The sequence below is a fragment of the Oryzias latipes genome, chromosome 7, assembly GCF_002234675.1.
Source record: "Oryzias latipes chromosome 7, ASM223467v1".
NCBI lineage: Eukaryota > Metazoa > Chordata > Actinopteri > Beloniformes > Adrianichthyidae > Oryzias > Oryzias latipes.
This window is the reverse complement of record NC_019865.2, coordinates 17,362,827-17,390,722: the sequence shown is the minus strand read 5'-3', so window position 1 is coordinate 17,390,722 and position 27,896 is coordinate 17,362,827. Positions and strand designations below refer to the sequence as shown.

General features: G+C 38.6%; 2 protein-coding genes across 4 annotated transcripts in view; both read left to right on the top strand.

Moving 5' to 3' along the window:
• LOC101171665 (protein bicaudal D homolog 2) overlaps nt 1-5,353 on the top strand; it is a 36,848-nt gene extending 31,495 nt beyond the window's left edge. Inside the window, exons 10-11 of one of the 3 annotated variants that reach the window (XM_020704771.2) lie at nt 18-246; nt 3,172-5,353. In XM_020704771.2, coding sequence (XP_020560430.1) covers nt 18-246; nt 3,172-3,174 — 232 coding nt within the window. In that variant the 3' untranslated portion in view covers nt 3,175-5,353. Of the gene's footprint in view, nt 1-17 lie in introns of all 3 variants that reach the window. The other 2 variants (XM_020704770.2, XM_023956699.1) reach the window with 2 other exon arrangements.
• Nucleotides 5,354-10,203: 4,850 nt separating this feature from the next.
• LOC101171411 (FYVE, RhoGEF and PH domain-containing protein 3) overlaps nt 10,204-27,896 on the top strand; it is a 60,415-nt gene continuing 42,722 nt past the window's right edge. The window contains exon 1 of the mRNA XM_023956696.1: nt 10,204-10,513. Within this exon, the coding sequence (XP_023812464.1) occupies nt 10,492-10,513 (22 nt within the window). The 5' untranslated portion in view covers nt 10,204-10,491. The remainder of the gene's footprint in view (nt 10,514-27,896) is intronic.

The window sequence follows — 27,896 nt, the reverse complement described above, 5'->3', positions numbered from 1 at the left end:
GTCTCTTTCACTTGCAGTTGTGACGAATATGTTACCCAACTGGAGGAAATGCAGAGGCAGCTGGCTGCAGCAGAGGACGAAAAGAAGACCCTCAACTCTCTGCTGAGGATGGCTATCCAGCAGAAGCTGGCGCTGACGCAGCGCCTGGAAGACCTTGAGTTTGACCACGAGCAGACCCGCCGGGGCGGCAACTCGAGCCGGGCAAAAGCTCGCAGGGCCGCAAGCAGCACCACCACCAACCCCCATGTAAGTCAGAGTCTCACCTGCTCTGGCTTGGGGCGCCCAGAACACAACAATGTGATGCCCAACGGCATTCTGGGAGGCCCCTTGGTCTTCTGCAGTGAGAAGTACAAGATCTACTGCGATTGAGAGGCGGCCTAAATGTCCGCATGGACTGCTGTGTACAGAGGGAAGGAGGGGGGGACCCTCCTTGCCTTAGAGTTAAAGAGCCCCACTTGCTCGCTTTGCTCCTGGCCAGCCTGCGCTCGTCTTCAGACTCCTGTTGTACTAACCGGCTGCTGTGTCTGCTAATGTAAACGCTTCCGGGAATGCATGTGTACAGTGTTCACTAGACGCCTGGACTGCAGTAGACATATCTGGCATGGGGGTTTAAAAGGGCCCTTGTTGTTTTGGGGGGGTTTGTTGATAACGTGGAGTGTCTATTCTTTCCGCTGTCATAGTGCTGTACGTGGAACTCAAAACGGCAGCAGCTTGTTCGGGCTGCCCGGGGTGCTCGCCCTTCTCCAAAAAAACACTTCGTCGGGGGTAGAAATTCGTAAAGAAGAAGTCACTCCGATGGTCTTCTGACCCAATGTGACCTCCTCTTCTCTTTGACGTTGGTGCTGCTTTCAGAAAAGCGAAAAGCGTTGCGCAGTCCCTCCACCCGTTCCGTCCTAATTCTGCCCAGCAACAACGTTTTTAATCAGCTGACTCTAATGTTTACAACAATATCAATAAGCGAGAATATGCAAGCTCCCTGTGCTTTGTGGCTAGGGGAGTTAAATGTTAACTCTAATGACAAATTCTAAACGTCTGAGGAGGTTGTTGGTTTTTTATCACACAACTATGAGGGCAGGAAAAGAAAAGGAGCACCTGTGACTCCAGGTGTGGATTTCAGGATCCGCTTTTCAAGCTGTGATGCTAGCACACCAATACAATAGGGTCAGTAGATTTGCATGGCTTTGCAGCTGAAAAAGCGTACAAGCTTTTTTTTTTGGCCGTTGTTGTGTGAGGTGTGTTTTATGAGGAAAAACTCATATTCTACAGGGCTCTACATTGTGGAAAAAAAAGTGATATTTGATTTAAAAACCTGGCTTTCGTCTTCTATGCGACCCAATATTTTTCATGATGGATTTGTTCAGAGCCATATTCCAACAGAGAAAGGATGAAATGTATCTCTGGGTCTAAATTAAGTGCACTTCAGCACAGGTGCCTCAGGTTCCTACTTCACCTATAATGGGTTCAAATGACTACTGTGAACAGAGATACACTATAGTTTTGTGCAAATGTCTTTTTTTGTCAAAGATTCTAATCAAAATCAAAAAGAGCACAAATCATCTGGAGGAAAAATTTGCAACCAACCGTCCGCGCGGCTAAAGTGCCTGTTGACCCAAACTTGATATATTTATCTACCTGTAAATGTAAAGCCCTGTCCGTGTGTCTTAGCCTCAGCGAATATGTCGGTTTAGTGACAAGAACCCCGCTACCCGCTCTCATTTTCGCATTTATCCAGGCTGTCGATTAACTACTTGAGGCTTGAGTTGAGGCTTAAAAAAATGAAAAATAGCGCGTCCTTCACCGGTCACCTGCTTTTGTGTAACCACCCTCTCTCTTGTAGATTGTCAGCAGCTTGCCTCACCACTCACCCTTTAACTACAAAGAGGAATTGCGGGGATAGTATTTTTGTCAGGTAATATCCTCGTATTTGCTGCGTTTCGGGGTTTTTGCCTCTGTGTATATCTCAGTGTTGAAGTGAAGGGCCCTCGCATGTATGTTTTTACAGATGAACAGCCTCTCATTTCTTTTTCTTTTTTCTTGTTGTTGGGTATGTGCAGACAAAACAACAAAACAATTTAGTATTTACAAAAGCTTTAAAACTTTTCAAGCTAGTATTAAGCAAATATAAAACTATATATCCGTGGGGCTTGTGTTTATTAAATCCGTGTACTGCTTGTGGAGTGAGACACAGCGGCTTAAAGATGCTAAAAAGCAGGGTTGATGTAAAGGAATCCTGCAAGGTTTAAAACAAATGTGCTCTTTTCTACTAAATCTATTCTTCAAATGATCAGGTAAAAAAAATCTTGCAGGATCCTGCTACAGTATTGAATGCAAAAACATTGAACATTTGAAATGGTCAACCCTGCTTGAGCGTGCATCAGTAAGCCATAGCAACCAGCATGGAGATGAGGCTATTGTACACTTTAGATGAAATGAACAAAACAATCTCCTTAGGGGTCAGTCACTCTTGTGTTAGAAATTCACTTAACATACAAGTCCGGTTTGTGTTTGTGTGTGGATGGGGGGGTTTGGAGACTTTTCCAGGAGCCAGCTCCTGAGAGAGGAGATGCAAAAAGCCACGTTTCCGGCTGAGATCTCAATCTGATGCTGTGGAGAACAGAAACCGGGACTTTATAGAAGAATTAACTCCTGGTGACATTTGGGTGGTTGCTCAGGCAACACGAAGACACCGATTCAAAATATTTGAGCTCCTTACCCTTTGTGGATTGACTCCACGGTAGATAAATCTCAGGATGTGATTGTGACTAGAATTTCTTTTTGCATAGGAATCGGAGCTTCTATTTTAAAAATCAATGTCAGAATATACAAACTGTAAGGCTCCTCCTACCTCTTCCTGCAGGCTCCTCCCTTATGTTTTACTCCACGCAATTCATTACGTTTCCCATGTATAGGCCTGCATATCAAAGCTTTCCTCATCGACCTGCATGGAATATGAGAAAACCGTGTCTCCTTGAGCTTAGGTGGTGTGAGTCTCTGGCTTCCTAACTGCACTCTCAGGATGGTTAGTGTGGAATGTTGCTTCACTTCAGCAGCACTCGCTCCTAACACAACATCATTGTTGCTTTGACTAACTGGACTAACAGCTTCTTGGTGTGTGTTGCCCGAGCTGCTAAAAGTCATGCTGATAATTCCTTTGTTTCTCCATTTTTGCAGTAATATACTGTTTTTTTCTTCGTGGACGACGGATCATTGACACAAGTTCCTGTCCCACAGTGATTTCTGCAAAAAAATGTAAAAAGTTTCAACACTTATTTGGACTTGGAGAAAACAAAAATCAATTTTGATGGCAGCATTAGATGTTCAGTCTACAATTTATAGTCAAAGGCATCGCTGGGGGAAGAAGCACATTCCTCACAATAAACCTGACAGTGGACCAGAGATTAATGAGAAGTTGGGGGATTTGTGTTTCTCAATTCAAATCAACCAACTGTTTTGTTCACTTTCAGTTTTTGTTTGTTTGTTTTCATTTAATCCGTGCACTTTCATTATATAGGGTTACAACATTTTATTATTAACCTAATAGGAATCATAGTAGTGCTATGGTTTGTGAATTATCTACTTTAGTTTAGGAATCTGGATTCAAAATAAGATGCAATTGACTTGAGTAAATCCTCCACAAACCTCAAATGTACTGTTATGTCTCCATTGTCAAGATTTTATTCATCTAATAATTCTTTTGAAGATGTTTTTGTTACATGCAACTTCATAATATGCTGTTGGTTTTCTTTTATGTTTGTTGTACTGCCATGTTCTATACAAAAGAATCCAGGGTTATTGAATTCTGGTTTTTTTTTCACGTATTTATTATTCCTAGGAATAGTTCAAAATTTTACACAATGAAACTTGATAACGCTCTTACTCAAAAAAAAAAACAAAAAAAAGGTAAGTTGTGTTTTGGGAAATATTTGAGCAACGTGACATGCTTTTCCTAGCTTCTTACCGAGGGCGTTCCTTACAGAAACATGATCGCTGGCCTACAGAATTCTCTGCAAATGCAACAATTAAATTCCAAATTGGAATTGTTTCATTCTCTCTTTGTTTATTGTGCCAAATCTTGGCACACCGTTTAGGTCGAAAAGAATTGAGACTCTGAAAAACAAAAAAAAGACAAACTGTCATTGGGAAAGGCGCGATCAAGCGCCTGGGTTTTGCTTTTGGTTTGTTTAGTTCTCCATTTCTTGACCAGTAGTGCCTTTCATTGTTTCAAGGGAGAATCATAGATCAGTATTTTAAGTTCCTCTTTTTATAGGTGAGGACTTTAGGGGTTTGAACTGTGAGCAGCAATAAAACGCAAAAAGGGAATGTCCCCTTTTTCTGCACGAGTGAGGTGATAGTTTTTAATTTAGCCTAATAACAGTACAATTGTATTGAATTGTGCAGGTCAGCGATCGATCAAGAATTTCAGGGGTATTTTTTCTCTCTCTCTTTTTGTGAAGCAAACTTTGGGAACCAAAAAAAAACCAACAATAAAGTTTGGCCTCCTGTTCTTGAACAAAAGCCTCCACACGTCTGAATGTGTTGGAGCACAACAGTGTATTATTGGGGACATCTGTGTATCTCTAGCTCTGTATGGTGAAGGTAATGTGATCTGATGTGGAAAAAAATGTGCAGAAGGCGCATTTTTCTCTAATTTTTTTTATTTTAATTTTTGTTTGTACGTTTGTTTGTTTTTTTATAATATTCTTGATTTTTTTTTTTTTTTTTATATCGTCATTGAAAATGTATGTTTTCAGGAAACAGAAAACAAAACCTGCATCAACAAGCTGGAATAGTGCCATTATAGCCAGTGCTTGCTTGTTGAGGCGTTAAAAGTTACCGATACGGAAAAGAAGCCGAAAAGTAAAAGTGCAATTCAAAAACTGTTTCAAGTTTTTACATTATTTTAAACAAAAGTTTTCTGTTTGCTGGAAGCGACAGCATTGTGATAATAAAAGTAGCTTTGCAAATTATTGTCATATTGTGTTTCAGTATTGAACCATAATAAGAGTTTGATATCTTTATATGAAATAACAACTTCACTTGTATGTTGGTATTTATTTGAACTGTCACGCGTTACTGTATTCTGATCAATAATGTGCATTATGATTAGTGGCATAATAATTACTGCTAAATGTCATATGCATGTTTCTCAGTGATGGGACCTTTACACAGAGATGAAAACAAACACGGAAACTTTTGTCAAGAAATTTAAAAATTGAGGACGGGGGGAGCATCGAGTCTAATGTGTTACTACTAAAGTAATCCTCGGAAAGTGTTTGTTTTCTAGATAAGTGGTGAAATGACTGTGTAAGGGTAGTCTTACTGATTAAAATCAATAAATGTGACCTAAGTCCTATTGTATCTCGGTGTCATTATACACATAGCTCTTGCGCAGCAGGCTCAGGTGAAGGGTTAACTAGTTTTGCAGCTCTGCTGCTCTTTTCCCAGCTGGAAGCCTGTGGAAATGCAACTTCCCAGCTGTTCTTCGTGGCTCCAGGACATGATCTAATTTCACACAATGCACCACACACCTCCACACCCCATTCCAGGCCAGTCTCCCTCTGCCCCCTCTTTCCCCTGCCTATTTCCATTTCCCCTCATCCCCCTGATCCTCCAGTCCCCTTCTACCTTACAGAGATATGTTTGTGTACTAATCAGAATATATATATATATATATATATATATATATATATATATATATATATATAGCTTTTAGTAAATAAACTCAGAATTTCACAGACCAGGAAAACACAGACATTTGTTATGCATACAAACTACTGGATTAGGGCTGCACGATATGAGGAAAACTTATATACGTGATCAACATTGCGATGACAATATAACTTGTGATCTGTGAAGAAATATTAAAACAACCAAAAACATAATTTCCGATTCACTGCATAAGTTTAATTTAAATAAGAGTCAAAATAACTTAAATTACACTTCAAATGACCCTTGTCTACATAGGAGGTGAGCATCCAACATAAAAGGGGTTAAATACTTCAAGCAGCCATTAGATTGTTTTAGCACTTTTAAGGTAACAATTTATTGCAATTTTCGCGGTCTTTTGCGATATGCATATTGCACAGCTTGATATCCCGATAATAAATTTTGAGATTTTATTGCGCGGGCCTATACTGGATATATTGGTTTTCATAGTTATTTAGAAATTTCTTTTTTTTTTTTACTGTTTTTCTTCTTTTAAATAAATGCTTCAAAGGAAGTAGACAAAAGTGTTGTTTTTACACATAGGCCTTATAATTCTATACTCCATAAAGAGGTAACCTAGTGTAAAAGTAGGAAAAGAACACCAGTCTTGAGAAAAAACCACAAGAAGGTTGTACATTTCTCTGTCCATGCAGCAAGTCATTTTGACTAAATGTTTTACTATAAGAGATAAAAATGAAGAAACAAAGAGTTTCACACAAGCATTAAAAAAAGGAAAAATTTGTTAAAAAAGCTGGCAGTTACAGAGAATTACTTGATATTGAGTGTCGTACAGCCCAATAAGAAGTCGTTTTTGCTAGTTCTAAGCTAATGGAGTTTTTCTTATTTTTTTGTAAACCTTATTCAAGTGTATTTTGATTGCGGTAGCAAAAAACAAGTGTAATAAGTGCAAATTACTAATTTTAGAACCAAATGTAAACAAAATGAGAATAATGTGGCTTCTCTGTGTTATAGAGTACTTGTGTTTAAAAGGGTTTGATTAGATATCCTGTGAAAACATTTCTTAAATCAAGCAATTTTATTTTTTTAAGGCTTGATTCAAGTTTTGTTTTTTTCAGAAGTATGGAGCAAAATCATTTTGACAAATTTTCATATAGTATTTCTAGATTTTAGCTCTTAACGAGACAAAAAATGATCGACTGTGCTGTTTGTAAGACACACTTGGAAAATATAAGTAGCAAAGTAAAAACAACTTCAAATATCTTCGGTGTCTAAAAGCAAGGTTTTAAATCTATGCAAGCATCAAATAGTTTTACAGTGTAGTTTTTTCCACTGTCCTGTTTTTTTTTCTTAACATTTTTAAAAACTTGTGCAGATCTATATATTTCCGTTCACACATGAATCAACACCTACTTTAAAAAATAAAGAAATATTTGTAAGGATTTTTTTGCAAACTTCAACTAATTAAAAAATGGTGGATGATTTATCCTTATTTCTTGTCTTTATCTCCAGAAAAAAAGAGAAATTGATGGGAATTTTGAAAAAAAAAAACAAAACCTGGTTGTTTGACTTGTCAGGGATTGTGTCTGTTGCTGTGATTACCTTGGTAAGAGAAGCCCTGACAGCCCTGCAAAGTGGTAAGAAAATGTATATTCTAATGCTCTTTAAGCATGCAGAGAATTACATACAAAAGAGCCTAAATTAACTAACATTTTTTTAGTTGCATCTTTGGAAAGCTCCATTCAGTGCCTCAGTACAAGATAACAGATCATATGTTTGATGCAATTTATTTTTTGCTTTCAACAGACATAAATAAATGCTTTGAGTTTAATTAAGGCAAAAGCCCCCCCCCTACAGAACATCTATGTTCGTTATGGCACACACAGCTGCTTTTAAGCTCCAGGATGAAACCTGAAATCATACCAGTAAATGATACGCACACATAGCTTTGATTTATTACAGCAGAACCAGCTGCTACAACTCGCCATATGCCGTGATGATTGAATTTGAATGCCAGAGAATTAATGTGAGAAGGGGGGGTGAGAGGTCACTCCACTGACAGCTGATGATATCACCGTAGCAACAGTGGAGCATTTGTTGGTGTCTGTCTTGAAATGTGGGTCAGCGGCAGTCCTGCCCTTTATTTTACAGGCAGATGAAAACCATCGGGTCACGTGACCTCATCTTTTGTCAAGCTTTACTTTGCAGTCAGTGGTGCCGCTCTGTAAGTGGAATATGCCGTAATCTTACTTACAAAGCTGGGAATTCAGACCTCTGCTTGTGCATTTTTCTAATGTACCTCTTGGGGTCCCTCTTGCACAACTGTTGACGTCTTCAGTAGCAGCTACAGTTCTACTAAGCAACTTAACTGGCTATAATTGGTCTCTAAGGAGAGATGCTGTGTTTTTTTGCACTCACAAAGACTCTTCTTTATATGTGTCATGTGATGCTTCCATGTGGATCAGACGGCCAAAGTCAGCTGGTCTGTGTGAACTTTACAAATCATCAGGGGTACACATGGCGCACATGGAGGGATTCAGTTTTCTCACAGTGAGACAATTCATCTCTTGTGGACTAAAAATGATTTTAACAGATTAATAAGCAAAGCATGAGCTGAAGTTTGTTCCTCTCTAGCCTTGGGTTGGAACCTTTTCGTTTCTTATTTCCAAAAAGTATTTTCGTAAGAATCAGCTTTGTCTGTTTCCGTTGGAAAGTGATAATTCAAGGAGTGTGAGCCTTTCATTTGCACCTGAAGGGAGTGAGCGAATGAGGCTGGCACCTGAGTCAAGACTGTGATCCGTCATGTAACCACTACTGGGATGAAAGCATCTCATCTCACACATACACGTTGGCTTTCACACCCATTGCACACTTTCAATGATCATCTTCTTCACTTGCCTTCATTCTTTGGCACTTCTAATTATCTCTTGTGGTGGATCCCTGGCAGTCTCTCACCTTTCCCCCTCTTGTTAATTCCTCTTTCCTCCTCCGCTCATCTGATATTTTTTGCCGGAGTCGTGAGCAGAGCAGCATTTAGAGTCTGTTTGTGGTTTGTTCATAGCACTGCCAGCATTGAGACAGGCAGCCAGATTTGTTTCGTCTCCCATGCACACAAGTTAAGAAATAAAACAAAAAGATCATTTATTTGTTTTCAATTACAGGTTTGATTAATTCTAAATATCAGTCAGCTATTTACATTGGGCTGAAATGATGGCTTGATCTTCTTTTTTGCAGCCATCACTTGTGTCATCCGCTGTGGTGGCACTTGGTCGTTTTTACATAAACCAACCATGCCTCAATCCAAATAGTATTTTCCAATGTCGATTATAACCGATTTATTTCATTTTAAAACCATTTTAAATTAGTATAGGCTGATTGCACTAACAACTTGGCTCAGACGGATTGATCTGATATAAATTGAAGCATCGATTAATTGTTACACCCTTAGTGTCAATGACATGGACAATCCCACTCTCAAAGGAAGACACCCCCATCCTCACAGACCCTGCTGCTGTCCGTGTTGATGGACGACCGCTGACAAGAGGGCAGTTCACACAAAGGGGTTAAAAGTGTGCCAATGAATGAACACACACTTTTAGTAAGTCAGGGAAGCAGGAGCTGTGTGTATCAAAGGAACAAGAGGAAAGCACGATTTAGGCATGAAAAGATAGTTACTTAACTCAGCAACTATAAGGCCACTTCAATATGTATATAATAATTCATTAAAAAAAAGATTATTAAAAAATTTGAATAAATAAAATGCCAAATCCAATTTGATTTTCCAAAGACAAAAGCAAATTTCAAGCATAAATCATTATATTTAATAGAAAAAAAGATAGCTGTGCCTGTGTTTAGCAAACATGTATAAAGAATAGGATGCATAAGAATAAATAGGCTAAACAATAACTATGAAATTAAAGCTCAAAAAGTGGCAGACCACAAAAAGAAAAAACACACACACAAGCATATGCAATCTTTGGCATGTCACAGTAAGTGACTGTTAACATTTGTTTAAATATTGTGTGAACAAACTTCCCAAATTTTGAATTGTATTTAAATTAGGAGGAAAAAAAGAAGAAAGGGAGGGACATAGAAATGTGGTTCACGATCTGCTATGCTTTGCCTCTGCCTTTGCCTTTGCCTCTGTCAGGCCCAGCATTCACTGGAAACTTCAGATAATCAGTGAAAGGATGAGCAGTGACATGGAAACCCAGCCCTACTTCATGTTCCGCGGTTCTTTCCACCCTAATAGGCAGATGTGGAGTTTTCTGAGCTGAGCCATTTATTCAAAGAGGCTTCTTCATCCTTGGCATGACTTCACGTGACAGCTCATGTCATGCCTCTGCGCCCATGGGCATGTCAGGTTTTAAACCAGCAGTCCTAAAAAGTAGACCATATTGAAATAAGTTGTAGTTGAGGAACTGCATCGTAAATATTTCTAGATTTATGGTGAAATTATGCTTCCTGTACTCCAATGAATGGAGCTGTCGTGCTCGCGCATCGCTCAGGCGGGTGCGCGCGCCCTTCTTTTTCTCTAGCGGAGACTTCTGACTCTTGAGAGGAAGGAGGAACGGCTGCATGGAGGAATACGCCGCTTTTAACCGGGACAAAACGCAGCCGGATAGCATATCTCGAGTGTACCAGGAAACAATGACGCGTCGCCACTAGCCCTGGTGTTTTATTTTTGCGGCCAGCCAGACAAAAGAGGAGCTCCGAAAGTGCACGCGCTTCTCTCGAATCAAGTCCACTGAACGCTGGAACCAGACTATTCCGAGGAAAGGACGGGCTCAACGGAGGAGGAACATCTGAGAGGAACTTTGTGCAAAAATGCAGGGAGTTTCGGCAGCGGGTAAGCGAACTTTTCCGTCTTATTTTTCCAAAAGGGTGTTTGCGCTTTTCTGAAGTTGTCTCCAACGGCTGCGGCTTGTGTTGCGCGCAGTTTGTGAATTCCAAAATGCTTTTAACAGCTGTCAGCGGGGCAGCTGCAGGCCCGCATCCACTCCTCTGCAGCCCAGAGTTGTTTTGCCAGTCAGACTGCTTGATGGAACTATCTGAGAGACGCAATAAAAGGCAAGAATGCGCGTAAAGTTGTGCCAAAAAACCCTACAAGACAAGAGTCTGTGGCACCAAGTCGGGCTACATCCCGTCAGTGAGTAAAACTGTGGCCGGAAATCAAGCCTCACCTCCTGAATAAGATAAGGGATGACCCATGCACACTCCCTGCTGGACAGATCTTGTGAGGAAGGAGTGAATGTGGTTAAATGTCTTTTTTTTTTTTTTTTTTTGTCCTTCTAAAGAAACGTAGGAGGAACAACTAGACAGAATGTGGCTTATGTGGTTTCCTCTGTGCATTGTTGGCAAGTATGTTTTTGATGTGAATTAATTTCCTTTTATGTCTTATTGCATTTTTTTGTTCAATTCTACACTTGGTTGGTTTCTTTTGTGCACGGCCCTCTGATAGATTTTTGGCCTTATGCTTCAAATCCCAGTTACTGTGAGAAGAAAACTGCACAGAAAAGTCTCAAGATCTTTCCCAGTGACCTCAGAACCATGAACTGGCCTGAGTGTGCAGACAAAGAGAAAAGGGGAGGGAGTGAGATGGAGAGAGTGATACAGATGACTGCTGATGGGACGATATCAGGCTGCAGCAGAGGTGAACTATGCAGACGGGGAGAGAAAAAGAAAAAAAAGAAGTCTGTTTGCTGTGGGACTCGTGGGAGGAATCGATCTGCCGTCCCCCTGGCTGACTTTCTCTTTTTCCTGCAGTTCAGCGGTGTATCGTGTCTCTCCCATATTCAACCCCAAGGCCTCCTTTTTTTTATTTCCTCTTCCCTCTTTTTCTCCCACACTGCCACAGATCAATCCCCTCCCTCTCCCCTCATCCTTCTCCCTGCTGTGAAGTCTGTGCTTTCTATGCATGCAGACACTTTTATTTTCCTGCAACAACATAAAAAACCCTCCTGCCTCCTCCATCCCAGGGTCCCTCAACTGTACTTCCACATGGGAACGACCTAACACGCTCTCTCCAGCGCTTATTTTTCTATTTATGATGGGAGGGTCAAAAGGATTGGTGAGCTGCTCGCATCAAACCATCAGAGGGTTTATCAAAATAAACCGCTTCATAAATAAACTGGTGGGATTGACAGCACGCTTCCAACCACTTTCCAAATACTTTTCTTCTGCACTCCTGCCCGAACCGTGGTGCTCCATGTGTGGCAGCTCCGGGGTGGATGTCCTGGCAGACTGTTTGGATCATTTATTATTAACAAAACCTTCAAGTGTCCATCTGTTTTATCACAATCATTGTAAACATTTCCCCCTTTGCTACTAGGTAAACAACCGTGCAGGAGGTTGAGAGCAGGAGAAAGAACAGAGTTGGAGCTGTCTGTCATGTCGTTGGCAGGATGGAAGCCGCCAAATAAGCCTTGTAACATCGTTTACAGTTGGAGGGAGTTGTAACGCTTACTCTCTGTCGGTCTTGATAAATCAAAGTCCTGGACAGGAGCTTGTAGAGCATGCACACACAGTCAGGAGTCATGAAAAAATCTTTCAGTGCAGAAGGGCAGTGGGCAAACACACAAATTTGTTCACACTCAGGATCACGGCACGAGAAGATAAGGACCCACTCCAATAAAAACTGTGTTTTTGGTGTTTTTAACGTAACTTGTGCCATTTTTCTCATGATGGAGGACGTATATAAAGAAAATAAAGATTTAACCAGCATTTCTGATTATCTCTTCATTCAAATAGTTGTGAATCAGGAGCAGGCTGTTACAGTGACATAGGTGCTATAGTCGGCGGGTCTGCTCTGCTCCGTTCTGATGCATCCACTTCTAGACGACTTGATCCATGTACAACAAAGGGGGCGGCCGTGGTGCAGCGGTAGGGCGGTCAACCCATGATTGTAAGGTTGTAGGTTCAATTCCCGCCTTGCACGCCCATGCGTCGAAGTGTCCTTGGGCAAGACACTGAACCCCACCTTGCCTCTGGTGGTAGGCGGGCGCCTGTGTTTGGCAGCGGAGTGGCCACCAGTGTGTGTGACTGGGTGAATGGGTTTGTGACTGTAAACGCGCTTTGTCCTTGTAGGTAGAAAAGCACTATATAAGTATACGCCATTTACCAACTTCATTTTCCTTCTTAGAGCTGGCATCTGACTCCAAACTGTATGGCTGGATAGCTCCAGTAATAATGCTCACAAAAATTGTGAGCATTATGTTAATGTTTGTTTGTTGTTATGAAGGGCTGTAAGCTAGCAGAAGAGCATGTAAACAAAGAGATGATGTGAACCAAGGGCAGGCTTACTCCATGCCAACAGTCTCGCTCACAACTCCGAGGCAAATTTCTGATGAACTCCTCCTGCTCTGCAGAAACGATGTCCTAGAAAATGACAGTTTTTTTTGATTTTGCAGAAAAATGGCACAATCATAATTAAAAGACTACGGTACTCAAAACGCTTTTAAATTTATAAAATTTTGCTAATCCAAATTCCACCTTTGTTCTGTTATGTGAAAACATTTTTTATCAGGTCAATGTTATTCGTACATATTTATGTGCGACCAAACACAAAAACTGATGGAAATTCTTGTTGGTCACAACAGGCACATAGCTGCATTGCCCTCACATATTTTAACCTTAACCCCGCACTAATTATATGCCAATAGTCACTTCCTTTTTATGATCCGATGTATTTGGTTTTGGAAAAGAATTTAAACAAATTTGAATGTAATCAATTTTTTAAAAATTAGAATAATCAATTTTATTGGGGACCCCTGATTCAAAACACTTAAATTCTTTGGCAGTGATACCTAGCCTTAGTGCTCATGAGCCATGCCACACACTGCAGGTGTGCAGAGAAGAGGTGTATCATTAACATTAACCCTTTTCTGACTTTCCTTTCCTTTGTTCTTATTCCTCAGCACTCCTCTTTAGTCCAAATGAGAATGTGGAAAATGCTTTCTCAACCAAAAACCTCCATAGAACTTTCCAGAACTGAAATGGTTCCATTTTAGCAATCCAAGCAACTGCATATTCTTGAAAACAAAGGGTGTAAACTTCATTTCTAAACCTTAGTGCTTTTTGCATGAAGATTGTTCTGTTTCTGTTTATTTACCCCTTCATATATTTGTTTGCATGGAGTGGGTCTAGTATTAGGAAAAGAGCATGTATATTTACACTTCAGTGGGGCAAAAATAGTCTGGTGTTTTGATGTTGTTTTTGCTCCCTGTAGCTACAATGGACATGATACAGACTCTCCTGTTTGACAGGTTATTGCATTAGTTGCAGGCTGCTTTGGGAGGTGTGCTCTAACGACTAATTGCATATCATCTGTGCAAGTCATATAGCATCACAGAGTGTTGGTCAGCGCGTGGTTTCCATGAGCTACCACAATACGCAATTGACGAGCTACACTTGTTGAAAATACATCAGTTGTCGCTCATTTTCCTGTCATGTACTTTGACTTCTCTCATGATGGGAAGTTACCCTCCAGCTTTAGCACCACTGTACATAACTAAACAATCTGACTAGTACAAACATTTGTGGCACAGAAGGGAATTGATCTGTTGTACAAGTTATTTTTTTATACATGAGACCCGATATACAGACCCTTTACCAAAAAAAAAATATAATTGAAAATAATTCCAATCAAAATAATTAGACTTTAGTAAAATATTGATTACATTTTCAGCTCATAAAACCCATGAAAAAAAAAAACTGTGGAGAAATTTCCAATTACTACTCAGTTTTTGCAAAAAGATAAAGACAGATTATGATCACATCAAATCAGTCAAAATAAAGTATTTTCAAAATAGGTCCATCTTCAACACTGAGCTGGTTCATTGTGAAAGATGAAATCTACGTCTCCATCCAGATCCTCAGCAGAAGGAATCCTGAAGTCCTCTAGAACATTCTGGTAGACTGTTGCAGTGCTGCAGAATATTGTGGTTTTTGTAGCTGTCCGTCCACCTCATTCCACTATTTCTGAAGCCCATGGTCGTCTCTTTTGCTGGTGCATCTTCTCCTGCCACAATTTACCCTTCCCTTAGCCCTCCTTGGCTATGAACCTGTGTCGCTTACCCAGACTATGGAGGATACCAACGATGGTCTTCTGGCTAGTTGTCAAATCTGAAGTCTCCTATATTAAAACAAACTGAGACAATATAAGGACATCTGGGGAACCCGTGCATGTGCTTTGAGTTTAGTAGATGATAGCAGGTGAAACTCAGTTTAAAACATTAATGCCCTGCTAAATTTGGGCAGATTTCTCCACAGTATTCCAATTTTCTGAAATCCTGTTTTCATGGGTTTAATGAAACAGAACCCCAATTTATGTAAAAAAAAATAAACAAAAAAATACTTGAAATCAATTGGGCCCTGAATCTATATTCTGTGAAAGTTTATTTATTTAATTATGGACTCATTGAAATGAACACACTTTTTCATGATATTCTAATTTTTTGGAAAGTGTCTGTAGATTACATAATAGTAAAATCCTAAACATCCATATCTGACTTTTCCTATTAGTCAAAGGGTGCTTCCCTGCAGATACCATTAGTCTCTCCATTCAGAGTGCCCTGATTATATGGTATATGTATATTTAATCATGTTTCTATTTAAGGCAAATGAACGTTTTGCTAAAATTCTGTTAGCAAATTTGCTAAACTGGACCACATGGGAGCTTTGGTGCAAAAAACTTGCATAAATGTTTGAAATCCTACAATTTTTTTTAAGTTTTTGCTTATTATTGAGTGTGATTTGTTTTGTTTTTGTTTTACCTGATCAAAAATGTCTCAGTTTTAAGGTCTGCTGGTTTAACATTGCAAAGGTGGGCAGATTTTTCTGTCATCTGTCATGGGCGATTCACTCCTGTGTGGTGGTGACATGCACACTCATCAGCTGCTCCAGGGGTTTGCTACATTTATGAATGCTCAATAAAAATGATGGGCACCTCACTTTCTACAGCTTTCTGTGCATTTCCAGCCTTAGCTTATCTGCAGACGCCTGAGAGCCTCTCAATAGTTCGATCTGTCCTTTTTGCTTTGGTGCAGTTCAGCTTTTATTGGTTCTTGATATCTTTTATTAATAACTTTGATTGCCAAATTTCAAACAATTTTAAATCTATTTTTCTGTTAAAAAAAGCATCTATTTGAAAAATGATGAACTAACTGTAGGTTTTGCTTAATCTAATAGTACGATGTACATCAGTTAACTCACTGAAAATTGTAGTGTTCTCCAAAAGGTCATTCATTCCGTCAGATTTTCTTCCTGCACTTCTTCCTGTCCAGGGTCATGGGGGCTGGAAGGGGAGTAAGATAAAGTCCCAGATGTTGAAGGGTGAGAGGTGGTCATCCATCATAGAAACATTCAATATGATAAACTTTAATATACAGACTTCCAGATATTGAAAGAAAGATGGGGCGTCCAGGGAAAACTGAAATGCTGAAAAAACGAAAATCTGAAAATTGGATTGTCAACATTTTTATAATATAGGAGGGTTATCAATCAGTCACTCCTACTTGATTCTAGGATGGTTTTGTGAGCTGTGTCCATGGCTTTTTCTCTCTCATTTTTTTCTGTTTCATCAGCCATTTTTCTTGTCAAGTATAGACGTTAAAAAATGAAGTTTTTGATTGCAATTCAGTTCAAATTAGAATGTTTCTCTTTTAGGTTTTTAAATGCACAACTGTTTATATTAGAGATAATCTTGCAGCAATGTCTAGCGGATACACAGACACACAAAAGGAAGAGTGTGACCTAATTTTCTTAAATGGTACCAACTGTTGAGGCCACCAAATAAAAAGCTCACACGTTCCCCTCATCCTGCTCATCTCTCAGTAAGTCCACGTGAGCAGAATGATTGTCTGAACAACTTTTAAGCTTTTGAGAGTGGGATTGCCTTTGAGCTGAAAAGAAAATCTTCTTCTTTTTTTTAGACTTTAATGTGCCGGCCCAGGTCAGCCGGCTGTCACGTTGCCCCATAAAGCTGTGTGTCACTTAAAAAACTGAGAGTTTACTGCAGCCTTTTATGTCAGTCTGTTTGTATCTGTGTTTCTCTTCTTCAGTCTGGTGTCTGTCTGGATCAGACCTTTCCTGATGAGGGGGATTTTCCTGGGTAAATTCGTATGGAAAGAAAAAAAAACCTGAGCCTTAATAGTAAAAGCATGTTCCATTCTCTCCCTCTTCTCTCTCTTGGCACATGCATTTTATGAGTCGAGCTCTTTTAGCACACTGAAGGCATTGTGTTTTTCCTCTCTGATCATCAGAAGAGCAGGCGCTATGGAATCAGAGCTTCCTGTGCACACTGGGGTGAGGCAGGGGAGGAGAGAGGAAATCAGGGAGGAAAAGGAGGAGAGATGGAACCAGGTGGAGGTCACTGATGGGTTGCGGGGTGAGCATCCAAAATTAGGCTGCACGAACTTACGTTTGTTTGAAAATCACAGATGCTCATAAACTAGACAGTAATCTGACATCACTGGGGTGTAACGATTCATTTAACAATGATTTGATTCATATCATAATTTGTGGTTGACATTAGTTCATTTTTAACGATCCGATTCACTGACCTAAAATCGACATTTTTAGCCAAAACTTATACCAGTGGGAATCTGAGATAAATACTTATAATAGGCATCCTGTTTTACTCCACCCACCTGTTCTGAAAACAGATGGAAAGTGTTGGGTTTGAAGGTCTGTCAGCATCAAACAATTCACCTGCTAATCAAGGAAACTGCACCCCTTAAAATGTACAAATTAAAGATCTAGTAAAATGAAAACGACAGATTCCCCCTCAAATGTATATTTTTGGAGTGAAATCTGATTTATTTATTTCTGTAGTGTGAGTTGGTGGAGAATTGCTTCCTTCTGCCTCTACTGACCTTTGGAGGAACTGCAACCCATTGTTCTTTCTGGTTTGCATCAAATTTAGAAGGAAGGGCTGGAAACTGTTAAAAATGAACAAAAACAATGCTTTATATTTGTTCTAACTGCTCCCTATTAAAATCTAAACAACTGTAACACACTTTGGAAAAGACAGTAGAAACTTATTTTTGCTTTAAATCAACAAAGAAAAAACACTGTGGACTTTTTTTTACAAAGACAAACAAACTAGTTATTTCCTGAATAATGGAGACAACAACTATTGTCCAAAAACCACAAGTTACAGCATTTTACTGGCATGCCACACTGAAATGCCTGGAATATCATTGTAGCATGTAGTCTTCCACGACAAGCAGTTTCCCATCTAGGTGGAAAACTACTGGAAGAAACCATTCTTAAAGCTCTGTTTTTAAGATGGACTCAGACATAGATTTTAAATGTATATATATATATATATATATATATATATATATATATATATATATATATATATATATATATATATATATATCAGTGACGTGCAGTCAGGAGAGGCAGGGGGGGGTGTGCCTCACCTGTCATTATGGGAAGAAAAGAGAAAAAATAAATTCAATTATTATATTTAATCAGTAATTTGTGCTTTGCAGTCATTTTCCATTTAACTGTACCATTTCTGTGTGTTTTTTCTTTTCAAAATCGCTGAATTTCCGCATTTGCCGTTCAGATACTAAGTTACGTGCGATGAGGCACCAGCCTGCTGAGCCTCACCTTGGATTGCGCAATACCTATGGAGTCAGACGGTACTGCTGTCTCTCTGTATGTCGGTTCAATCACTTGTACTATATGAGCTGAGTTTACATAATTTAGCAGATGTATATGATGTACAGTGTTTGTTTTTATAAATAACTGTATGTGAGGGACGTGTTTCTTGTGCTGAGCGCTAAACGCCGGCGAAAAAGCCGCTGGGTGAGGCCAGCAGTCCTCGTGCCTCATGTTAGGGGGCGCCGGTGAGCCCTGAGATTATGACGCTAAAAAATACTAGAAGAAGTGACAGCAAGCGGCAAGTCATTTTCTACAGAAGGAGCGGCGTATGGAGTTTATTTACAAGTAAAGGTAAGATGATAATAACGTTTGTGTTTTTTTCTATGCTGCAGTTTGTATATGAAAAAAAACTGCGTTGAAATTATATTTTAAACAAAACACGTTAACTGTTGTCAATCAAATGGTGAATAAGTTACTCAGTGTGGTTCATATGTTTGTAAATCTGACTGATGACGTCAGTGCCTCACCAGCCATTAACCTCACCGCACGTCACTGATATATATATATATATATATATATATAGATATAGATATAGATAGATAGATAGATAGATAGATAGATATATAGATATATAGATATAGATATGATTTAGTTTTAATTGAGTTGCGTATGACCCTGCAATACAGGTTGGAAAAAGCTACTATATCAGGGGTGGTCAAACTACGGCCCACTGGCTGGACCTGGCCCGCCTCCATGTTTGGTCCGGCCCACTGAACAATATCAGAGAGCAATGTTTTTCTTGTTTTTTTTTAATCTGGCCACACGATCAAGACGTGACATTTTATTCCCCCCTTCTGCAGTCTGTGCTCCAACCTGAAACCCTCTCAAAAACTCTGTCAAACAGAACAGTTTTTCCTTTCTATGTCGCAGTTCATCTTTCCCGGTTTAGCTCGTTCTTTTAATTTAGAACAATCATGCTGCCTTTTTTAAACAGCGCACCCTGTTCTGTGTCCTGATTGGCTGGAGACCCTGTCAATCAATCTCCTCAGTCCATGCCATCTCTCCTGTACAGAAATGCGGAGCTCTTCAGAGAGAAAAATTACACCCAAAAAAAGCCCAAGAGAACTATCAGAAACAAAGCTAAACTTTAAAAAATCATCTGTGATAGATCACATCTTTGTTTTCATTCTAAGATCCTGGAACTAATTTCTATGAAGGTTTGAGAATTTAAACAAGAGAGAAAAGGGTGAAAATATTCATATTTGTGTGTGAAAAGTATATTGAGGCAGTGAGGAGTTTTACTGCCATAAACGTCTGTTCATAAATCATTCTCCTTGGATTTCACCGATCACGGGTTATTTTTAGAACTTTAGTCCTGCGATAAACGAGGGAACTCTGTACTGGTGAAAAGGAAACGCAGATATATGCGTAGCTGCAGCACATAGAAATGAGCCTTTTTCATTATTACTGGATGAGAAACAGACGCGCAGGACACGGTGCAGCTGCGCAAACTGTGAGAGGTGAGGAGCTGCAGGCAGCCCTCAAAGTCTTTATTAGAATTATGACGGGAGAGGATCGATTATTGTTTTTTTGTGTTTTTTTGAATGTATCAGTATATTTTTCCTGAATTTTTGTCTTTGAAAATAATAGGGTGTTTTTGGTCATTGCTTTATTTAATAAATAATGTCATTTATTTTATAAAAAAGATCATGAATGAATGAAACTTTATTCATACAGCACTTTACAACTCCTCGAAGGTACCAAAGGGCTTCACAATAAAAAATTGATCTAAAATGGGAACAAAGGTTTTAAACTAAAAACTCTAGAATATTCTGTTTTAGAACATAATTTTCTTTTTTATTACTTTTTCTTTTTGCTTTCTCATCACAACAAATAAAAACAATTCCCTGAGATACATTTGACCATAAGTCCACATCCAATAAGGTGTACAATAATTTTTTTCAAGTTAAAACAAAGGTAAGACAATATGAGACAAGTAGTTCAGTCAAACTTATACAACCATGAATAAAGGTACATATTACAGTTACAACCCCAAATAAAGTTTAACAGTGTGCCATCTACGTTCAAAGACATCCCTGTTTAGTTGTAGAGATGCTGTCATTTTTTCCATCGAATAAATATATCTGATTCTTTGTTTCCATTCTGTTAAAGATGGTGATGCGACCTTTTTCCAATTTCTCGTCATAGTTTTTTTTTTTTCTACCAATAATAAAATGCGCGCTATATATATCTGATCAGAACCAAAGTCCCCTGGGAGTACCCCCAGCAAACACGACATGACACTCAAAGAAATGTTTTGTTTTACCATTGTTCCAATCTTTCTCTTAATATTTTTCCAAAATTCACTAATAACGGGGCAGTCAAAGAAAATATGTGTATGATCCCCAATTTTTCCGCATTGCCTCCAACATATGGCTGTAGTTGAACCCTTAATAAACTTAGAGATCGACAGAGGAGTGAGAGAGAATCGCTAGAATATAATTTTCAATCCAAATGTTTTCATCTAGACTCCATGTTATATCATTCTCACTTCACGCATCTGCTCGTTGGCTATGTAAGTAAATTTGGCTATGTAAGTAAATTTGGCTATGTAAGTAAATTTTTTGCGGTTTTCGTCATGTGCATCATTTTACACTGCATTTCTGGTCCTTGTTCAATATAAGTCAGTCCTGGTTGCATGAAAATTAAACTATTGCTGATATACTTGCGCACTATCGTTCAATCTTATCTAGAATAAGGTGATATTCTTAAGACAGATGCTTGATAAACTTGTGCTTTTGACTGGCTTTATCCAAACTGTTAATGTGTATATTAACAGTAAACTAATACAATTCAAGTCTTTGCTTGTGGAATAGCTAAAGAAAATGTTCATTTGAACTTCAAATATAATTTAAAAAAGGAAAAAACTGATTGATGTACAAACTTCTGAACATAAAATATAGATCTTAGGGTAAAAGAAAATCAGAATTTTGTTACTGTATACAAAATAAAACACTACATTAAAGTTTTGACAAGATGTAACCACAATCACACATGATGTACCCAAGGCTATTTGAGCTGTGTCTCACACTTGTATAGAAGAAATCTCACAGCCTATAGCTGTCATAGTCTATTCCAGGCTAGATTTGTTGTAATGGTGTTTAAAAAGCCCACATATATGCTGCAGCATTATCCTCTTAATGAACTTTTTTTTTTATTCAGAGCAGTCTAAAACTTCATTGTAGACTTCTTCTCAAGTCATAGAGTGTTTAAATAAGAAACTTTCATAACCCTTTAATACCAAAGCTGTCACCGACAGCAGGAAATGACACACGCTCTTTGAACTACTGTAACTTTTTGACTGTTGTAGATGTTTACAGGATCAATGTAATTCAAAACCTGCTTTACTGAGCTTTGGAAACTGTTGGAATGTTCGTTGAGTTACGGTGATTCAAAGACCTGACCTGAAGCTCTAGTGTTAAACTTCCAGTGTTGGAGGTATTGGAGTGAGATCTAGCCCTAATATTTGTGCTTGATCTATATATCTTTATCACAAACTAAAAAAAAAGACAAACTGTAACACCAACAAATTCTGACCTGTTTAAAAATGGATGAACAGGTCAAACAAACAAGTTTTCAATTGGAACAAAAAAGTTAACAGGTAATTATGAATCAGGAGAACACGCTCCAAATGGTAAGCAGTTCTTATGTTGAATATGAAGAAATGATAATCGTTAACATCAACAAAATAGATGTAATTAAAATCAAATCTAGCTACATTGGTGAAAGGTTTTGAAACCAATCTCTGTACACTATTGTTTTTAAAGGGGCTTCAATCTGGAAGTCAAATTTGAGCCTCAAGTCTTTCCAAATGATGAAGCGATTCTCCATTCTTGCAGGGTTTTTTTGTTGTTGTTTTTCTTTACAGGTGCCTCTTTGGAGGAACTCAAAAGTCTCAGATAACAAGAGTATTTTGCTCATACCTTAAGTGTACTGATGTACGAAGAAAAGATTAGAAGATTTCTTGTCTGCGTTTGATAAAGGTGGTCAATGGTACATAAAAGCAGAGCCTTCAGATTGCAGATTGTAATCAACCAGCCCTTCGTCAAGTTACCCAACGGCTCCCCCCCCCCTCTTTATACATGACGCACATGTTTAAATCTAGAATAGCAATCAAAAGGTGACGGTCAAATAGTGATCGTGTGACGCTGTTTATTTTTTTTCCATTTCTCATGTAACTTACATTATCAATGGAAAGCAGTAGTTTTCTTGACGTAAACAGTTGTTTGCTTGATACACCTCATTACATTATGATTACATGTGGTGAAAAAAATGCGTATTTCTCAGCGAGCCAAACCGTCTGCATTTAAAGATGATTTAAAAATGCCTCTTATTGTATTTTGTTATTTTAAAACTACTTGGGGAATATACTTCTTCTTTTTTTTTTTTTGCTTGAATAAATCTCTCTTGACCCTCAAATTTCCCACTTAATTACAACAAACTACATCATTTAACACTCTTTCACCTGATGGCAGGCATAAACTGGGTCAGAATTTTCTTCCTTGTCTGGCTGATAACAAAGGCAGGCTTGTGTTCAGTTCCCCCTGCTCCCGGGTGCCCTAACACTCAGCACCCTTCCTTTCTGATTAACTTCTGTCTGTTTCTGTCCATCTTTCAATGTGTTGATAGTGGAAGAAAATCACAGCACATAGTTTTGATCAGCTGCTTGACCTTCCCATACTTGAAATCTAAACTTTAAAGTGGACTTTACAAAAACGCACACACGTGTCCTCAGCGGCAGTCCGTCAGCAGGAAACTCTAAACTTTCCTTGTTCTATTCTTCTAACTGTCCCTCCCCACCACCAGTCTTAGCCTGTCACAGAGTTGCTCCCTTTTTAACTGGCATGGCTGCTTGAACAGGACTCATTTGTTGTTGTAAATGGCAGAGTATGAACGTGTGCTGGTGTTTGCTGCCTTTTTATGTCTCCTGCAATCATTTGATGGTGATGATCCTTACTCTAAGATTGTCCACTGGGGTAAAATTCTGCTTGGACTCTGAAAACTGCACCGTGTGTTACTGTAAACTCAGATCTGTGTCTCTGAGAGGCTTTTAAAGCAGGCTAACATTCACTCATTACATTCAAAATTAATAAAACATTTCAGATAGATTTGTTTTATTTGTGCACTTTGGTGAAAAATATGCTGACTAATGGGATTTCTCTTTTAAAATCAGTTTTTTGTTACATTCCTGTTGCAAAACTGCCCTAGAACCACTAGAGGGCGGCGTTCTCTTTTTTTCAGAATAGCCCAGTTGTTGGAAAAAAACTTTAGAAAAAGATATTTAACATTTCTAAAAACATAAATAGTATTTATTGGCAGGTTTTTTCAAACGTTAAGGCAGTTTGTCCTCAGATTGATGTATACTTGCTCTTGCTTTTACTGCAATGCCCTTAAGTCATTTTTCATGCTCAGCTTCTTTAGTGAGTTTTGTGAAACACAACTGCTCTGTTTTTTTTTCTTGGAAGATCCAAGCTCCGACGTCTTCTGTGTTTTTGGTTGTGGTTGAGAATTTCCGTGCTTTGACGTTAAGCAATGAAACCTGTCATTTAAGCTTCTTTGAGCTCGTGCATTTAGATGTAGTGTGGTGCATGCCTCAGCTCTCATCACAGGACAGTCATAACACCCTGCACCTAATGAGGAGATGAGAGCTACTTCCACACAGATGGTTCCTGTTCCTGCTGCCAGCTGTGGATTATCCCCCTCCCACAGCTGGCTGAGAAGTTTTATTTTTTTAGATTAAAGCTATAATTTAATAAAAAGCTTCTCATTAGATGTATGTAGCTTGTTAAAAGTCAACATGTAATGCAGTGATGGGACAGGACAGGCAATTTTACATCTGTGTTTTTTCACACATAGGTGGGTCACCTGTTTGCCTTCAATAAAGCTAAATTGATACTGTTTATTTTTCCAATAGGATTCTCAAATTGAAACTGGTTTGTGCTGCAGATTATTGTTATCCATCCGTGTGTGTGTCTGCTCCAAGATGAGCGATGAGCCTCATTAAGCAACACACACACCTGTGCGTGCTTCGTCTGCAGTGTCCTTTCACACGTTCAGCAAGTGATAAACCAATACAAACAAGGCTTTCAGCATATCTGATTGGCCCGTAGAATGTGTCGATAACACACAGGTAGAAAGGAACATTCAGTGTTAGAGCTGTTTCAGGATACGCTGATGAAGGATGGTTTTCATTCCTGTTTCTGAGTGTCGCTGACGGTTTCAGCCGAACTGTCAGAGCTGGTGTTCTGTTGACGTATTAATAGATGCCTAGATTTTTATTTTTTTTTACATTCTACTTTCTTCCTTCCTTTTGTTACAATTTTTACAACTTTAAAGCATAACCTTTTATGGGATTATTGGGGAAAACGTTTTTTTTTTATGCATTTGATTATCATAAAGGAAGTGGTTAAAACAGATCAATCTAGGTTTTGCTGTGAAACAGATTATGTGCTGCTCCACCAAGGTTTCGTTTCAATGAAGAAGTTGGATGATCGATCGGTTGTTGATCTGTTTTGTCTTTCTTCTGTTTTCTTGTCTCTTTTATTTTCCTCAATGATCCATCATATCACGGTGCAGGTGACAAATGTGCATTCGGCTAAACAAATATTCCCTACCCCACTTAATAGCATCCAGCTTGTTTCTTATTTATAAAATGACATTTTTTAGCAGCAGAGGTGGAAATGCAGCAAAACAATTGCAACTAAATATTCTGTGTTTACTTTTGCAGTATTTTTCACCGAGATGCTCTAAAAGAAGCTTGTGTACCACACAGTTTCTCCGTTTCACTTCACATACCTACGTTTTCATCTAATTTCCCATGCCAGCTTTGTACTGATTTGAACTATTTTTTACTTTGCTCTATCTGTGCTGCACAATAATCTCCACTGGGCTGTTCATAATCACAGGCCATCTGGGCACTGTGGGGAGCAGCGAGCCTGCAGCTTATCAGATGACCAAACCTGCCGTGGGTGGATACACCCTCATGTGTTTGCGTGCAATCTCCCACACGTGCACTCACAGCCAGACTTTTAATAGATACAAACCATCATGTGGTCGCTCCCCTCCATCACACCTTAAGAGACCTTGTTCAAGGGCAAACACTGCATCCTGCAAGAAAATAAACACAGCTCTGCCAGCGCTGATGGAGATTGAGAGCTTCATCAAGAAATGATAGGAATAGAAATGTATCATTTTTGACTTGTCTAGATGTTTTGCTGTACAGAGTATTCTGATAACCTTTAGGTAGTCAAATATCTCTGTAGACAGCTCATGCTCCATTCTTGCACAGGTTGCACACATTCTTGGAGAAGTGACTACAGTAGTGGGATGCCAGAGCCTCTGAGAAGTGTTGGGTTTGTTTTTTTGTGACATTTATTTAATGGAAGCGCACAGCCAAAGGTTGACAGTTATTTTGGTGGATGACGCAATAGGTCAACTGGACAAAAAGCTTAATCCTGACAGCCTAAAAGGAAGCGTGCTCCCACCAATCCCAGAGGAACCGGTCATGCTCCAGGCCTTTAAACAATTCTACTTCAATGCTTCAAATAGTAACAAAGTCCCAAAAAATCTTAAATCATATGACAGCACAGACTTTTAAAGGGATATTTCTTGTAACCTTCAAGTAATTTATATAATCTAAAGTTAGGTATGAGCTGAAACAATTAAAATGTGATGCTTAATTGTTGTAATAATATTTTATTTATTGTCATGTAGTTTTTTTTTTATCTTTAAATTTGATGAAATGGTTTATTTTAAACTTTTCTTTTTGTAATTTTGTACTTTTTTTTTCTTTTTTAATTTTTTACAGTGTGGAATACAACCAAACTGTCAAAGCTTTTATTGTTTGTTTTTATTTATTTATTTATTTTTGTAAATGTTTTTTTTCTGGAGCTCCTGATGAGTGTTGGTATCTGATGTTTCTCCTCTCCATCTGCTCTCACTTTCCTCCTCATTTTGTACCCTCTATAAGCCACCTTGCCTCAGGGTCAGACAACCCCGCACAGCTTGAGATGAGTGTAGAAATATGTTTTCCAGACTGCATCATCATCATCCAGCGCAGCTCTCACAGAATCAAACAGCAGCTCTGTTGTATCACTTCTCTAGCTGGACTAGGGCGAAGATCCATGGATAATCCTAGAATCCACACTCATTGCAATTCAGATGAGACCTTTCTCCTCCAGCAGATGAGTGTAAGTATAAATAATGAATTAAAAGATTCAGCTCTGTGTGAAATATTAATATATTCTCAAGAGACACTCCCCTTAGAGAGGAAGCGTAATGGTGTGCTTGTCAGAGTATTAAATTAACTTTAATTTCAATTTTTTGTTGCTGGCTAAAACACAGAAAAGTTGGCTCCGGTTGTAAGAATCTGAACCTTGTGTCAGTATATTCTGATATAAGAGCTTGCTTATTTGCATTACTAATCTCATCTTAATCTCATCTAAAACTGTTGTTCATCTGTTCCACAAAGAACAGCTGATGCAGAAACTGAGTCAGGATAGCAAAGGGTCGGGAACAAGGATGCATCTTCCTTTCACGTCTCTGAAACAGGAAGGTTTGTGCAGTTGTTGTGTCTTCATGGGGATCCAGGACCTTCAAAGATGTGTGAATAATGGCTGTCTTTATTTTCTCACATAAAGCTTTGGCCTGCATGGCTTGTGAGAGTGAATCTGATTGTCTGTGTTGTTTAGTGCGGTTTTTACTTTATCTGTTTACCATGTCTGAGCTACGTTTTAAAAAGGTCACCGAGCCTTAGATTGAATTGTCAATATGACATTACAACCTTGTCTTTCTAGCTTTTTTCAGGGAGTTTAGAAAAATTTATGAATGAAAACTATTCATTCAGCAATGCAGATATCTAAGAATTAATTTATAGCTGGAAATATTCTTGAACTTATTACCAAAACCTTTGGAAAATAGTTTGAGATGTTGGCGTTTATGCCAAATTAAGTCTCATTTTGACGAAGAACAAACTATAGATGGTCTTAAAGACCCACTCTGATCATTTTTTGATCCTTTTAAAATCATTCTTAGTAGTCTTTTAATTATGATTATGCCCGTTTTTAGGCAAAAAGCAAAAATCTGTGTTTTCTTGGACATAGTTTCTAGAGTGGTAAGAGTTCAATACAAAATAGCTTCTACGTCAAACCAACAAGCTTTTTCTGACGGCATTTTTATGTCTGCCTCTGCTTTACAAGGATTTGAATAAAGAAATACTCAGAAGTGCAATTTTTATCTGAATTTTCTTCATATATAAGTAAGTAAGTAAGGTTTATTTATATAGCGCCTTTCACAGATAAAATCACAAAGCGCTGAACATTAAAAAACATACAATACAGTAAAAGCAGAAAAACAATCAATTAAATATGATGTAAAGCAAAACTAAGCAGAAGAAAATAAATGTAGAATAAAAATAATAACATGTCCTTCATCATCAGAAAAATGACACATGTACATGTTAAAAGCACCACAAATAGAATTTTCATCAGAGTTTGTCTTTACAAATTATTTTGGTAATTATTTATTCATTTAAAACACAAAAGAAATTTCTAGTTTTG